The sequence below is a fragment of the Danio aesculapii genome, chromosome 4, assembly GCF_903798145.1.
Source record: "Danio aesculapii chromosome 4, fDanAes4.1, whole genome shotgun sequence".
NCBI classification, from domain to species: Eukaryota; Metazoa; Chordata; class Actinopteri; order Cypriniformes; family Danionidae; genus Danio; species Danio aesculapii.
The window spans coordinates 49,232,993-49,250,065 of NC_079438.1; the positions used below are offsets into that span (position 1 = coordinate 49,232,993).

General features: G+C 33.3%; 1 protein-coding gene across 10 annotated transcripts in view; it reads right to left on the minus strand.

Moving 5' to 3' along the window:
- The window catches only part of flncb (filamin C, gamma b (actin binding protein 280)), a 63,419-nt gene that overhangs the window by 31,796 nt on the left and 14,550 nt on the right, over positions 1 to 17,073 (minus strand). For all 10 annotated transcript variants that reach the window (XM_056455917.1, XM_056455916.1, XM_056455915.1 and 7 more), the window contains 2 exons: positions 5,476 to 5,724; positions 912 to 1,009 (listed from right to left, as the gene is read on the minus strand). In XM_056455917.1, the coding sequence (XP_056311892.1) occupies positions 912 to 1,009; positions 5,476 to 5,724 (347 nt within the window). The remainder of the gene's footprint in view (positions 1 to 911; positions 1,010 to 5,475; positions 5,725 to 17,073) is intronic.

Genomic DNA, 17,073 nt, shown 5'->3' on the forward strand with positions numbered 1-17,073 from the left:
ACCAACAGGGACAGGGCGATAAATATGCACCTTGTTATTAAAATCCAACTTAAAGCTATACTTCTACCACTGCAGAGATTTCTGTGACATATTGCTTTCTCTTGAGAGACTTTATCAATCTTAATTACTCGGACTTGGTTTGTGTTTAAGTGTATTCTTTAAATATATGCTGAAAATGATTTCTGCATAACAGGTTCAATAAGGTTTTGAAATCTTTGAGACTGACCATCTACTAACATTTGGCAAAGGGTTTTGAATGAAATCTCTTAGCTAAAACTTGATTTCATTTGATCAGAAGTGCGGTTAAAACTGTAATATTCAGGAATACTGTTATTTAAAATACTGATAACTATATTAATATATTTTAAAATCTATTCATGTTTAATTTATTCCTGTTATTGCAAAGATGAATTGACAGCACATTATTTTTCTGAAATAATTCTATGCTAATTAGCCAATCAAAAATATTATTATTCATTATCAGTGTTGAAAACAGTTGTGCTGCTTAACGTTTTAGTTGAAACCATATATTTTGCCATATAATACGAAATAAAAACATTTATTTTAAAAAAGAAATCTTCTGAAACATTACAAATGTATCATTTTAATGCAAACTTGCTGTATAAACGTATTTTGCAGACATCCATATTACACTGTTGCTCATTCAGAGACGTGATCAGATTTCAAACCACCTAGAAAAGTGTCACTGACTTACTTTTACAATAAGGTCAAACCAGATTAGTGTTCAATATGCAAAAAAATTATTAAAATAAGCCTAAATTCTTTCACACTCTCGTATTCAAAATGATGAGGTCATAATATAATTTCAGTAGATAATATTTACTTCTTAAAGTCAAGTTAAAGTCCAGTTTTGTCTTAATAAATAGAATTTATTGTTCTTCTTACTGTACCTGAGGCACACCAAGCCAATCGTCGGCTTGCTGCATGGCTTCTCTTGCATTTTCCACGGGCTGACTCGGATCCCATGTTTCCCAGTCCGGACACAGGCCTTAAATGAGCACAAAGATAATTATTAGCAATCATTTACCAGTTAATTTCTAAATCCGAGTAGCTCTAGGCCTACAACGTACTGTATTACTTTAAAATGGCCCTGCAATCTATTGCTGTGGAGATATCTTTAGGGTTTATCTAGCGCTGCATTCCCACTGTTCCACTGCAAGGATCTAATAAACCATGGACTTTAGTTCGTCTTGACCTTAAATGCTCTCAAATGAGCAGTTTCCCGTCACTTCAGCCTTTTTTTCAGCCTTTAATAAGCGCGGTGAGGCTCAAGCACCGAAGGCTTCCCTGAAGCAAACACACACCATAGTGCTGTCTGGAGTAACACTGTTATTATATGCTGGATTACACTCAAAGAGTAAGAGGTGTTTAGTTCAAATGGAACCAGAGAGCCTTGAAACCACAAGACTCCTCAGCGACTGCCAAAATGTTAATATCAGATCTAGGTTTGTTTTCCAAGATCCTCTAGCATAGCGGTTCCATACTTGGGTCAGACAGTGAGTATCTATAACAGGCCTCCTACTGCTGCTAAGGCTGATAAACCTTTAATTTAACATTTTTAATGCATTTAAACGTGCCACGAGTGGTATTTACGGTTCCCCGTAGATCCAAGATGGTGGAACAAGGAAAAACAGAGCTACTGATAATAGCGGAAAACAAATTAAATGGAGGAAATTACAGGGGAGGTAAACAAAGTGCGAATTTGGCCACAGATGCAGTCTGTATGCTGGAATGGCAGCAAGAGACCTTGCAAATACAGTTTATTTTTTAATTATTAAATAATGCAACCTTAATTTAACCACTATTTAAAATAAACTCAAAATCTGTATACAGTGAATCAACTGAAAATGTTTAACCCTTTAACTGCCTGTTATAAACACATAAACACTAAAATACTTGAATATGTACACTTTTTTTGGCTCTTGCTAAGAGAGGCTTTTCCACACATGCACATGGGGAAAAATATAACGAAGTGCATGTTGGCAGAAAATGCTTGAAGCGGCATGTGTTTTCACTTATTTATGTTTGCTGTCCTAGTCAATGACGCTTTCAATTCAGTTAGCAGAGACCAGTGGCTAATTAGCAGCTAGCAGAGCCAAAAACACCTGAAATATGCATCACACATATCAGAAGATAAAAGATCACATTTTACAAATCACACATACTTGTCTTCAGGGTCAAAATGTCAGTATAGAGAAATAATATCTCACAGATGTATGTGCAATTGTTTTATCCAAAGCCATTTCATTGCTCAACTTTAATGTTTAAAGTATCCAACCTTTCTGGACTTGAACCTACAAGCTTTAAGTTATGAACTCTCTGTTAACCACTTCAAGTGGTGAATCAGTCTAAATATCTCAATATTAAAGCTGTTTTTGACACTAGTTAAATCCCAGTTGTATACTATTTTCAAGATATTGAATTGGATATTGGGTGTGAAATCGGCCCTGAGTGCAGCTTGTAGTTGATAATGGACAGCTGCTTTCCACCCACTGCCACATTTACACCTGTTCTTTTCACCAAGCTGACTAAAGGACAATGAAACTGCTGTTTGTGTTGGTCAAACATGTTGAATTCTTTTAAACACACCTCAAAATGTCCTGTCAAGAGATGGAAACATTTCAACACAACATACTGTGCTGTTTTTGATTATCCATTTTATTCAGATGTATATCAAAATATGTAAGATCTGTCACAATTTATTTTCTTTTTTTATTTTCTCAGTAAAAAAACAACTAAAATCCAAGTCCTTTACATAACAATTAGTCTATATGTTTTCCTAGATATCCTAAAGAGTCATTAAAGATCATGTATTAAGGTTTTGAACACACATTTTTGACCCATTGGCAATACAAAAAGCTATTATACAAGACAATTCTTACATATGGCCCAATATAAAGGGACAGTTCACCCAAAAGCAAAAATAAGTCATTTACTCATCCTTCTGTTAAACACAAATGAAGAAATTCTAAAGAAAGCTAAAAATCTGTATCTATTGACATTCATAGTATTTGTTTAACCTAATTGGGAAGATTCCAGACTTGTTTTGTGTTCAACAGAAGAAAGATTCCCAGTGTTGGGTTGTGGCTGGAAGGGTATCCGCTGTGTAAAACATATGCTGGATATGGTTGGTAGTTCGTTTCGCAGTGGCGACCTCTAATTAATAAAGGGACTAAGCCGAGAAAAAATAAATCAATGAATGAATTAATTAACAGAAGAAAGAAACTTGAGGGTGAGTAAAAAGCGGGTAAATTTGGGTGAACTATCTCTACCTGTGTCCCTAAAATCAAAAGGAAATTATAGGTTGATATGAATGCAATCCAATCCCATCACTAATGCTAACAGGCAACAATAGTAATAATCTATAAATAAAGGAGTCATGAGTTCTGCAAATCTACAATGCCAAAAAGCTGTTTTAATTACAGTTAAAAAATGACTTTTGCTGCTTGTTCAAAAACTACTTATTTGAGTTAAAATTAGTTAAAAACAACACAATTGTTACATTTTTTGGGGGGGGACAACTTAATTGTTCAATCCATTTTAAAATTTGCAAAAACTATTAAGTTAACTTAATCGATTTGTGTTGGGACCACATGTAGGAATTGTGTGGAACCCAGCATTTTTAACAGCATACAAAGCCAACAAGGATGAAAACGCATACATCCACAAACGTGTCCTCTTCATTACACCCTCTCTGAACTACATGGGTTCTGGATTTTCCACTAGTGTAAGTCCAAGCCTATCCAGAGCTATCTGATTTATGAATCACGTTTTGGAAAGGACCGATCACTTGTTTTGAGGTCACCTACTGTATTGTTCTCTTCTTTCTCTTCTTCTCTTTCCACGGTGAGATCATATGCTGTAAATATCAGGCCGGCTTCTCATCTTCTAAGTCAAAGCAGATTCTGCTTGATTTCCTGACGAGTATTAGTGACCCTTAAACTGGGATAAATAAAGCTAATGAACTCCGTTTTCCATTTAAGACCACATGTGATTAATGTACCGTGACATACAGTTGAAGTTAGGGCTGGGCGATACCAGCAGAAAAATTATCATGATATCATGTTTCATATCATTCGGTATCAATAATTATTGGATTTTTTTGTTTTTTACAATCCATTTGGGAATATTAGGAATTTTTTTATTTATTTAACCACTTCATTTTAATTTACCAACATTACTAAGGGTAATAGTGTTGATAGTCTAAAAACATATAAAATAAACAAAAACATATTGTGTCTTTATAATAATATAAAAGTAAGTGTTAAAGAGACTCTTAAACTTGATAAATAAAACATTACAAAGTGTGTGCAATGGTAAAGTGTAGTTGCTGAACAATCAAAGCCAACCTTAAGGTAGATCAACATCTGTATAGTGTGAATAAAAATGATACAGTAAACCTTAAACTCTGTCAGCAAAACAAATTATGATAATCAAATCTGAGCTTTCAGGTAAAAAAACCAACCATCATCATTCAAATACATACTGCATCATAAAAAAACTGTTAAGTTGGATGACTATTACCCCTATGTTAAAAAAATCTTTCAGATGGGGTGCTAGTGGCTGGGATGCACAAGAAAAGAAACCAAAAAGCCACTCTGGTGACATCCTTTCAAGCTTTTTTATTTGCAATCTCCTCACTGTTGCTTGTCGCGGCACTCATTTTCACGCGTTATTCTGACCAGAGGTGGCAATGGCGCAACTCAACACAAGTCTGTTCACATGTTGCGTCCAAAAGCATGTGAAAAGTGTGTGAGATTCCCCCAATTGGAAATAACCCTTAGTGTATTGGCATTTTTGTCAAGGCGCGCTCAGCAGACACATTTTAATAAAACCATAGCACTTCATACCAAACTTTTTTTTATCGTCATTGACAATGGTGTTCGGTCAATAAATACCGATACCAATTTAATCGCCTTGCCCTAATTGAAGTCAAATTTATTAGCCGTCCTGTGAATTCTTTTACTTTTTCAAATATTTCCCAAAGGATGCTTAACAGAGCAAGAAACATTTCACAGTATTGCCTATAATATTTTTTCTTCTGGAGAAAGTCTTATTTGTTTTATTTCTGCAAGAATAAAAGCAGTTTTTAATTTTTTTAAGTGACTTTAAGGACATTATTAGCCCTCTTAAGCTATATATATATATATATATATATATATATATATATATATATATATATATATATATATATATATATATATATATATATATATATATTGATCGTTATACATTGACTGGCCTAATTACCCTAACTTGCCTAAATAACCTAGTTAAGCCTTTAAATGACCTTTTGAGTTGAATACTAATACCTTAAAAAAACTGTTTTGTAAAATATTATGTACTGTCATCATGGCAAAGATAAAATAAATCAGTTATTAAAACTGAGATGCTAACAATTCTGATTTCTGTATATGTCGTCGAGTGGCCATAAACAACAGAAATTATGCTCACCTGGTGCGCAGTTATCCACCAATGCACCGAGGGCTTTGCCATCTCTCCAGTCCCTGTGGAAGTTGTTGATGGGCAACTGAGGAACCTTGTTCTGGATCCAGCCCAGGAGGCGCTGTTTGGGCGTCAGCTTTCTGGCGTCTTCATCGTCCTCGTCCTCCCACATGGGCATGGAAATGGAGTAGTGCAGGATAAGGGTCCATATCAGCCCCAGGATCAGTTTTACGTTGCCGTCCACTATAGCTTTACTATCTGCAAGACAGATTTAAGAGCATTACTCAACACTCGAGTGCTGCAGCACCTTTTGTGGAGATACTGGGAGTCATAAACAGACAACTAGCTGAAATCCTGGGTTCTTTTTAAGATTATTTTAGCTCTGAGATTTTCTCTGCTGTGCGCAGGAAGCTGTTAAACATTCTGAGGTTGTTTTTTTATTACTCATGTGGTACCGCTGTGGATATATGTTAGTTTAGGGTGAACATCAGAAGCTCTCAAAAGTTCATGTCAACATACACTAGGAGAGAAAAACATTTTCAGGCCAAATATGAGTGCAGGATGCAGCGCGAGCATGAGAGGATGTCCCAACTCTCCCTTGCCAGAAATAATGACAACACCTGTGTTTATTTTACACATGTCCTTCACAGCATTGCATGTGTTGTTATTGGTCCCTTTTTTTGTTTGTTTACTCATGCTGTTTGTTCCGTTCGCCTGCTGTGTTGATAGCCTTCACAGGTTTAGAGATGCACAAATAAACAGGGAAGATAAACACAGTCAATGCTTACTAAAATACATACAAATATGGAGTATGAGCTGTATAGTTCATTTTGGTCTCCTGTGACATATTGCTATTGCACGTACAAAGGTCCAAGTCCCTTTGAAAGATGTATTATATATATTATATATATATATATATATATATATATATATATATATATATATATATATATATATATATATATATATATATATATATATATATATATATATATATATATATATAGAGGTATATCGGTAACACTTTACTTGAAGGGTGTGTTCATAAGACTGACATGACACCTTTATAATCATGACTTGAATATAATCATAAATATGAAGTGTCATTAAGGGTCATTTGCTCAGTTTTGTCATTTTAAATGCAAAGAGGGCATTAATTGAGATGTCTTTGTCATGAAAACTTGACATTACCAAGACAACATAACTTGTCATAAATCTGTCATGAACATATTTGGCATGCGGCTAATTGTGTCATGGCTTTTCTTCTGATGTTTTTTTTCGGTGAAACAAACGTTTCATTAAAAGAGTCAGTACTCTATCAAATAATTTTATAACAGTGTTGCTGATATTTAATGATGTTCAAATTTGAAGCACTGTATTTGAGTCAAGAAACATTAACAAAGAAGTATTAATGCTGTTGTAAAATGAATGACCCGATTGTAATGGCATTTGATAGTCAATTGATGGTCATGTTTATGACAGATTTATGACAAGTTATTTTATCTTGGTAATGACAAGTTTTCATAACAAATACATCTCAAACAATGCCCTCTTTGCATTTAAAACGACATAACTGAGTGAATGACATGCATCCTTCATTTTCATGATGTGTCATGTCATGATTATAAAGGTTTCATGACAGTCTTATGAACCTCACTCAAGCAGACTGTTTCCAGTTTGTCAAGATTAAAGTTAAAAGCTAAGATAGATGGTTCAACACAATTAAGACTAATAAGACTATTAAAACATTTTTGAGGCTATTAAGACATTTTTAGCAACAACACTAGCACCATTTTAGCTTATTTAACATGTAAAAATCGGATCACATTATGGTTTTTGAGTCACAAATCAGCCAAAAAGAGCAGGAGACTAATGTAATTTGCTTTATATTTTTACAAAAACTGTAATGCAACAAACTTCTCTCTACAATCGTTACAAATGCTGGATTAATCTACAAGTCACAAATCTACAAAAAACAAAAGTATTATTAATCAATGGGTCAACCATGATCCATTACACCCTACATTTAGTACATTTCAGCACATTTATAATGAGATTTAATAAAATAAAAATGTTTAATGTATTATTATTATTTAAACATATTAACAAAACAAAAATACCAAAGTTATTTTAGGCCCAGTTATTAATGGAAAGTGTCACAAGCACTTTCAATTTATTACATTTACTGCACTGCTCTGCTTCACTCAGACTCTGGACTACAGCGGTGAAAATGAATCAAGATGGACACTACGAAGTCACTGACCGAACGCCAAAGGCTGATGTCATTTAACCCTGGATCTGTGGAATGAGGTCAGTTTAAATAAAACACACACACACACACACACAGATGAAACTTAATCGGGACGCTGGCTGAATCTGACTACACTTTGCTTCAGCTCCCAGTGGAGCGGTCGGCACTAAATGCTGCAATGTGCACAGGGGGAAATCCAGTCCCTCAGGTCAAATAATACCGCCAGGTCACTTTCTGCTTTCCCCTCTCGTTTTAAATTGATGCAATCCAACAAATTCCAGATTGAATTCTTCACTGCTCTTTGATAAATTACTGCGGAGGTTTTCTCATGAGTTAAGTGCGTTACGCTCAAGAACAGGCTTTGTTTTTGGGTTTCTAGGCACTCTAGATGCTTGGAGAGGAATGCATCCAGACATTTATGTGCACTCGGCATCAGCGCCAAGCTCAACAGAAAGAGACAGGAAAACTATTTGGCAATGTTTTCGATATGTGCTGTTGAGATAGTAGAAATAGAGAATGAGAAAAAGAGTAAAGTCTTATACACACTCTAATACACTTCATTAGCCATGTACACAGACATCACCTATATAATATATAACTCCAAGTTAAGAATGTTTATACACTCACCGGAGACTTTATTAGGTACACCTGTCCAACTGCTAGTTAACGCAAATTTCTAATCAGCCAATTACATGGCAGCAACTCAATGCTTTTAGGCAAGTAAACATGGTTAAGACGATTTGCTGCAGTTCAAACCGAGAATCGGGAAGATCAGGGAAGAAAGGTGATTTAAGTGACTTTAAACCTTGCATGTTTGTTGGTGCCATACGGGCTGGTCTGAGTATTTCAGAAACTGCTGATCTACTGGGATTTCATGCACAACCATCTCTAGGGTTTACAGAAAATGGTCCAAAAAGAGAAAATATCCAGTGAGCGGCAGTAATTGTACGTGGGCGCAAATGCCTTGTTGATGCCAGAGAATGGCCAGGCTGGTTCAAGCTGATAGAAAGGCAACAATAATTAACCACTCTTTACAACTGACGTGTGCAGAAGATCATCTCTGAATGCACAACAGTTCCAACCTTGAGGCGGATGGGCTACAGTAGCAGAAGACCACACCGGGTGCCACTCCTGTCAGCTAATAACAGGACACTGAGGCTACAATTCGCGCAGGCTTACCAAAATTGGACAATAGAAGATTGGAAAACATTGCCTGATGAGTCTCTATTTCTGCTGCGACATTCGGATGGTGGGGTCGGAATTTGGCATCAACAACATGTGATTGCATTGATCAAATGTAACAGTAAAGAAATTTACACTGTTACAAACGATCTTTAAACAATAAATTAATGCTGTTCTTTTCAGCTTTTTGCTCATCAAACTGAAAATACAGACAAACACAAAACAAGTACAGATGGCTAATAAGTCTAGTCCTGCATTTTCATTTTTACACCAAAGAGAATGTACTGGTTTCAATTCCCAATACACTAATTGCCTTTAACCTTTTTAAACACCCCAAACAAAATCCAGCAATGCACTTCTGCATCTAATCACAAACTGCTGAAGATAAAGCACATTCACAGACAGCACCAGCAAACAGCTGAACTCAAACATACTGAACGAAAGACATCACATCTCTGAGCGTTTTCTTCCCGTGTCTGCACATGAACCCATGGATTTTTGAGGAATGCCTGATGACGTAAGCCAAGAATGACAGACCGCTACGGCACAACAAAACCACATCATCAGCAGGAGAGCACACACGAGACCTGGGTCTGGGAAGAGACCATTCAGGACAGCCAGTAAAGAAGGCAGTAAGAAACAGCTTATGGAGGTTGGCGGAGCCAGTGCTCATTTGTCAAACTGAGACATTCCAGTGCATTTTCTCTACATTTTGGGAATGAAAAATAACAATAAATGGCTGTGAGGGAGAAATTTAAAATCTTCATCCAAATATTTATAAATGCCTGGATTTGGAGATTTAAAAAGCATTGTTATTGATAAGGCCATAGCAATCTGAATCACAGAGTTCATGCCGCCCTCACGAAAGTGAATAATATCGCCCATATTGCCCATGCCTAAATCCACCACTGGTTATTGCAAACTAATGATGAAAATTAAGAAAATAAAATTAATAAAGTTAAATTAAAATAAATCATCAATTAAAATAAATGTTAATTCAATAATACAAATAACAATAATAATACTTTTAAAAAATTATATATATATTATTTTTTATTTTTTTAACAAGAGGAAATATTGTCTTAGCAAACAAATTAGACACAAAATGTTTTTGCGTAAAGTGTAACTTAAATTGAAATAAAATAAAGGTATATTTCCTTTTAATTAAAAAACTTTAAATAAACAAAATCTGAATTATTTAACAATTCTTAAAACTAAAAGATAATTCAATAATGATAACCAACAAATAATAAAAAACAAATAAGATATAAAATGTTTAGGCTGAAATTATTACTTAAATTGCAATAAAAATATTAAGCTATATTAAACAATTATATTTTATTTTTTAAAAATGTATAAAAAATCTAAATATAATATAAATACAAAATATAATAAAAACTAAAGATAGTTCAATAATAATAATAATACAATATAAATAACAATAAAATGACCATTCTCAGTACATAAACTCATAGTTTATCTGCACTAAAATTACTTTTAGCAAAACAAAAAAAAAATTTATATACAAAATATAAAAAAAATACAGATATATTATCAAATCTAGTATTTTACCTGCATTAAACTAAAACAGCACTGCTGCAAGTATGAAAAACGCCTGCATTAGCACATCTCATAATATGCAGCTGAGCTTCACGAGCACCGTCTGAAGTGTGAATGCAGTATTTCTCTGGCAAATGGTTCTGTGAGTAATGAGACACTTTCCTAACGCTGATTAAAGCCAGTCAGGATCATTCGCATCCTCCCACCAACAAGACGAGATAAAATAACCAAACAGATGCTGGAAGCGTTTTATAAGCCACTGTTGGCAAAAGCTACAGTATAGGACAAAACACATGTAGTAGCGTTACTGATGCGTTCATCTTGAATCCAGCTGCTAGAGATTTCTGCTTCTTCAGCTCACAGAACTGCATCATTACACTGGTGAATATTGTCATTGTTTGGATGTTGTTCAGAGGAGGCTATTTAGATTGAGCTAGCTGATGTTGTCCATTCTATCTTGTTTTAGAAAAAGAATTACAAAGCACTGCCAAAACATCTACAAATTTGTGCTGGATACAGTTGGCATGCTGCAGTTCACATGTTGTTTGTGAGTGCAAACATGTGGTGGATGAAGCCTGAAGCCAGTGTTGGATGTTAATAGTTACAAAGTAAGTTACTGTGATTAGTTTTCTCCAGAAAAAGTCAAGTAAGAGATTACTTTTAGGGATTAGTTCAGTTACTTATAATGAACTTACCTTAAATAGTGTACATAAGCATCAACATTTCTGTATAAATCAATTCATAAAAGCAACAAAATACCATTAATATATATATATATATATATATATATATATATATATATATATATATATATATATATATATATATATATATATATATATATATATATATATTAGCTAAAGAAGGTTACATTTAGCAAGACATTCTTGAGAAACAATACATTTACATTTATGTCAATATATGGTATATAGAAATATGGTGCCACTGCTTTATTATTATTATTTAAATGTTTTAATAAAACTTAAATGCCATGTTTAGCTTAAATGTAAAGAGTTAAAAGAGTTTATTTTCTATTGTCTGTGAGTTTAGGTTAGTTTCGATAATCTTGAGGCAAGTGATCCAATTACTTTTGGAAAAAATAATTGAGTTTAGTTACTTTTCACACACGGTAATTAAACAAGTCATTTAAATACAATTTTAATGATGCAATTATTGCTTAATTATTTTTTTAATAACTTGCCCATCACTAGATGCAGCAGACTATCTGTAAAATTGTAAAATTTTAAATTAAAAACAACAATATTCCCCCAGCTGTACAGTTTACTAGCACAGTTATAGTATAATACTAAGTTACATATATACTAAGTTGCTTGTGTATGCTTCTATTTTAGAGTACTGTGAAAATACTCACAAATGTCTCCATTGAAACCATTTATTGATTTAACAAACTCACACAAGTGCCAATTTCACATCTGTCAGATTAATAAACAAGATTTTCTATCATAATTGCTAAATATGTTAAATAAAATAAAATACATCATTTTTCTCTATAGAGAGCCAACTCTTATATTTTGGATATTGTGCAGTTTAATTCACAGAATTTCTACAAAGTATGTTGTATAGTCAAAATTTGCATAGTTTTTTAGTCACATCCATAACGTATGTTTATTTCACTCAATTCAAATATAAAACACGTATACTCATTGACATTTTTCTGATCCCTTAACTGTGATTAGTTGTACAAAATGGAAAATATGAATAGATATTTCGATATATACAGTTGAAGTCAGAATTATTACGGCCCCGTTGATTTTTTTTCTTCACAGTATGTCTGATAATATTTTTCTTCTAGAGAAAGTCTTATTTGTTTTATTTCAGCTAGAATAAAAGCAATTTGTAATTTTTTTTAAACCATTTTAAGGTCAAAATTAGCCCCTTTAAGCTATATATTTTTTCGATAGTCTACAGAACAAACCATCATTATACAATAACTTGCCTAATTACCCTAACCTGCCTAGTTAACCTAATTAACCTAGTTAAGCCTTTTAATGTCACTTTAAGCTGTATAGAAGTGTCTTGAAAAATATCTAGTAAAATATTATTTACTGTCCTCATGGCAAAGAGAAAATAAATCAGTTATTAGAAAAGAGTTATTAAAATTATTATGTTTAGAAATGTGTTGAAAAAATCTGCTCTCAATTAAACAGAAATTGTGGAAAAAATTAACGGTGGGGCTAATAATTGAGGAGGTTTATTAATTCTGACTTCAACTGTATATGTTCTCTATGAATTTATATTTCAAGCTTCTACTGCAAATGTCACATCCACAATGCTGGAATTGCTCTCATCTAATTACGTTTTGTGGTCAAGGGTCACAAATTTCCAACAAGATGTCCATGATTTTGTGTTGCCCTTTGAGTTGTCTGAACATCCGCTCATGACGCCATGCTAAATTTCTCTAGCTTAGATGCATCAGGTGATTGTTGTCTGTTGCTTGGGAGACCAAACAAACATCAGCGTCTCCCTGGAGGAGACAGAAACTTTGCCGCGATCACAGGGACAGAAGAGACAGAGACAATGGCCTCTATGTGAAGAGACATTTCTGCCTCAGGAAATATTCAACCTACACCCACACACCCACACACATATCGCTAAAGAGGGAATGCATTATACATGAAGCTCTGGGATCTTTTATTTCACAATCAATCAAATTATTTTTTTAAGTATGTAAAACCAAGAGCTGCAATTGTAAACAACAATGTGGGGGGGGGGGTGTACGCACTAACTAAACAGGAATTTGTGGTCAAAATGCAGTCATTATTTTCTAGTTATTTCCTTAAAAGTAAGTTAACACAATGCAGTACAATGTTATTTTATCGGTATATCACACATATATATCAACCAAACTGTATTTCAACACACACACAGGCACAAAGTGAAAGTCCTGGAGGCCTTGAAAGGAGAGATAATGGAGCGGCGCACATGACATGAATATCAGAGGGCAGATCTGAGGTATAAACAACACACATAGAGGGATGACAGACATAAAGCAGGTCAGACACACACACGCAGCTCCTCTTAAGTTATGTTTCATTCCTCTTGAAATATTTAGTTAATTTTCAGCTTTTGGATTTGTCTGCTTTCCTGCTGCACATGTCCTTGTGAAGGTGAATGTTAGCTTTTGGTTAAAAAACATGTTTCAAACTATTTAAAAGTCTGTGTGAAATCAAAATTGTTTATTCTTTATTTTGCACATTGTTATTTTCATACAAGTCTTTACTTTAGATAAAGAATTTATCCATGCAAGTTATACTGCTTTTGGTAATCTTCAATCAAAGTCTGACCATTTGCTTATGTGTTTTGAGTGACGGTCCTTCTTTGTTGATGCCAGTTTGTTGATATTAGTATTTTTAACCACGCCCCTCTTAGCATTAGTTTGTTATGAGGGAATGATATGCAAAAAGAAAACTCCGCCCCCTACTCAATATTTAGTTTCTGTTGGAAATATATCAATATACTGAAAAAAAAGTCTCAGCATCTTCCGGTTTATGCGGTCTTTAAACGTTCTTCTTAAAGCAAATCCACACAATTCTTTTTACATGGGATGTGGTTTTATTAGCAATATAGCAATATGATCGGTCTGCCATGCCGATTATTCAATAAAAATATATACTTAGCTAATCTTTCTGCACTCTTTTCATTTCTCAGTTTTATTTTCATATATATGTAAAACAAACCATATTGTACAAATGTTAAAAAGACTTTTTTTTACTTCACCAAAAGAAAATAAAGAAAAAAAGGCTATCCTCCTATACTCTCAACTCTAAAAAGGTCATATAAATTGCAAATTCTTGATGTCGACAAACATATCTTCAGAAAAAAAGTCAAAATTAAGCAAGTTTTACTGTTAGAAAAAGAAGCTCCCACTTTATATTAAATGTCCTTAACTAATAAGTACTTACACTGAAATTAATACTTGTTATAATGTACTTATTGTGAAAATACATGTTTTTCCACTGTCTTATGATTTACTAAATGCATGCATGTAACTACATCTGTAATTCAAGAGTTCACACTTAGGTATTGCTTGATAATAATAGCAGGTTTGGCATTCTGTCCCGGGAGAGAACCCTGAGCTCAGAGATACTGTAATTGAGCCCAAGGCTCCTGCCTGGTCAATGAGCATGTCAGGGGGTACAAGATCAGGTAGTTCTCAAGAGCTCTCAGTGGTAAAGTAAAGGGGGAGATGGAGATGGTGGATGGGGGGATTCTTCAAAAAATGAAGATTAGAGAGAAAGGATAGACGGGCTATTTATAGTGAGTTTGGAATGATCTGATTAGTTTACTAAGGATTACAGATGAGAGACCAGCCGCGATCAATCATATCACATGCTCCTCTCGAAATTTGTCTGTGAAACTTCACTTAGTTTCGGTAATTGCATTTATAATTACACTCTTGACCATCCCTTACACTTTAACCCATCCTTAAAACTACCCATACCACCAAACCATATCCCACATTATTAGAACCAGGCGTGTTATGCAATACATTATGAACACAGTAAGCACATTGTATTTATTTTTTGATGCAAGTACATAGTAGTTAAAGCCACTTAATATAAAGTGGGACCAAAAAAAAAAATCAAGATTATTTTGCAATGTCAAATAATTTAGCTTGTTTTAATAAAGAAAATGTTAACTTATGATTTCTGAAAGCTTGAAAGTGCTTCTTGATAGAATCATTTGGACATTTGGACTTGAAACAAGACAAAACCTCTAAGAAAGCAATTTATTTTTGTTCTCAAGACTTTTCTCCAAAAGTTTCTAAGCTCTTCTGGCCTTTCACAGTGTTCATATGCAGCCGTCTGTCTAACAAACACAGACAGAAAGCAGGGATTCCCCCAGTAGCTGTGCAGAGATAACATTTCAGTTATCAGACTTTCCTCAGGAGTCGCACAAAACATAAACCAGCCTGAAGTCACTTCCTAAAGCTGTGGAAGCTCCAAATATTCAGATTACATTGTGTGAGCGTGTGTTCATTGTCCAAGAGGTCAAGTTCACGGTTCTTCGGAGCGGCTGGAAAATTTAATTCCACTACTGTGTCTCTACAAAAGGCAAACACACAGGACAGACAGAAGGAAAAAGAGAGGGAAGGCATGAAGACATCATGGACATATGCCATCAACGCTCATATTTTCCACAGGATCTCTAAAGAACAATGGAAGTGTTTTGGAGATAGTGTAGAAATCACACACACAAAGAGAAATGCATGAAGCAACAAATGTTTCATTTGAATGACAGCACAAAGGCTAAACAGCAAGACTGACTCTCAACACATGTACAGTACATCAACATCAGCTCACTGCAATTAAAAAGTGTCATGAGCTATTATCACTATGGGCTCCACGATTTACTAATTTACTAAATTAATTAATTAATTTATTTTAGTTTATTTGTTTGTTTAATTTTATTTGTTTGTAATGAATATAATATAATATAATATAATATAATATAATATAATATAATATAACATATCATATCATATCATAACATAACATAACATAACATAACATAACATAACATAACATAATATAATATAATATAATATAATATAACATATCATATCATATCATATCATAACATAGCATAACATAACATAACATAACATAACATAACATAATATAATATAATATAATATAATATAATATAATATAATATAATATAATATAATATAATGCATTTATTTATTGTCCATGTATATTTATTTAGACATGGACATTCAGAAACCTGATATATTGATTTGGTGCTAAATAAAATAAAATAAAATAAAATAAAATAAAATAAAAATTTAATTTAATTTAATTTAATTTAATTTAATTTAATTTAATTTAATTTAATTTAATTTAATTTAATTTAATTTAATATAAAATAAAATAAAATAAAATAAAATAAAATAAAAAATGTAATTTAATGTAATTTAATTTAATTTAATTTAATTTAATTTTATTTTATTTTATTTTATTTTATTTTATTTTATTTTATTTTATTTTATTTTATTTTATTTTATTTTATTTTATTTTATTTTATTTTATTTTATTTTATTTCACCACACTTATAATATGCAGCCAAGCGTGCACTTCACATCACTCATTGGTCCCTTTTGGAAATGTCCACACTTCTAACATTGATTTACTTGCACAATTTACTACCGAACATCCTGTTTTTGTGGTCACACATAACATCAGAAATCCAACGGCTGCTGACGACGACAGGAAGACTCTTTTACTTAACAAGCTAATAAGTGCCACTTCAACATGTCACTGCATTTCATTTACTCGTGAAACAGGAACAAGCTGTTATTTCTAACAAGAACATATCAAACCAAGTACACTAATGGATTCTGACCAAACTTTGTGTAAAACGTGATACTTTAATTGACACTCTTATAAATGATCGCTAATTATTTATTTAAAAGTACAAAATTAACGTGTGACGTGAAACCTCCTGCTCAAATTGCCAAATGCTTAAAGACGGCAGCAACTGACGTCCTCCACCAGAACGCATGAGGACAAAAAAGAAATAAACGCTGGAACTCAACAGAAACAGTGAGTCTGGACAATGACAGAACAGTTCATTTATCAACGTCCTTTCAG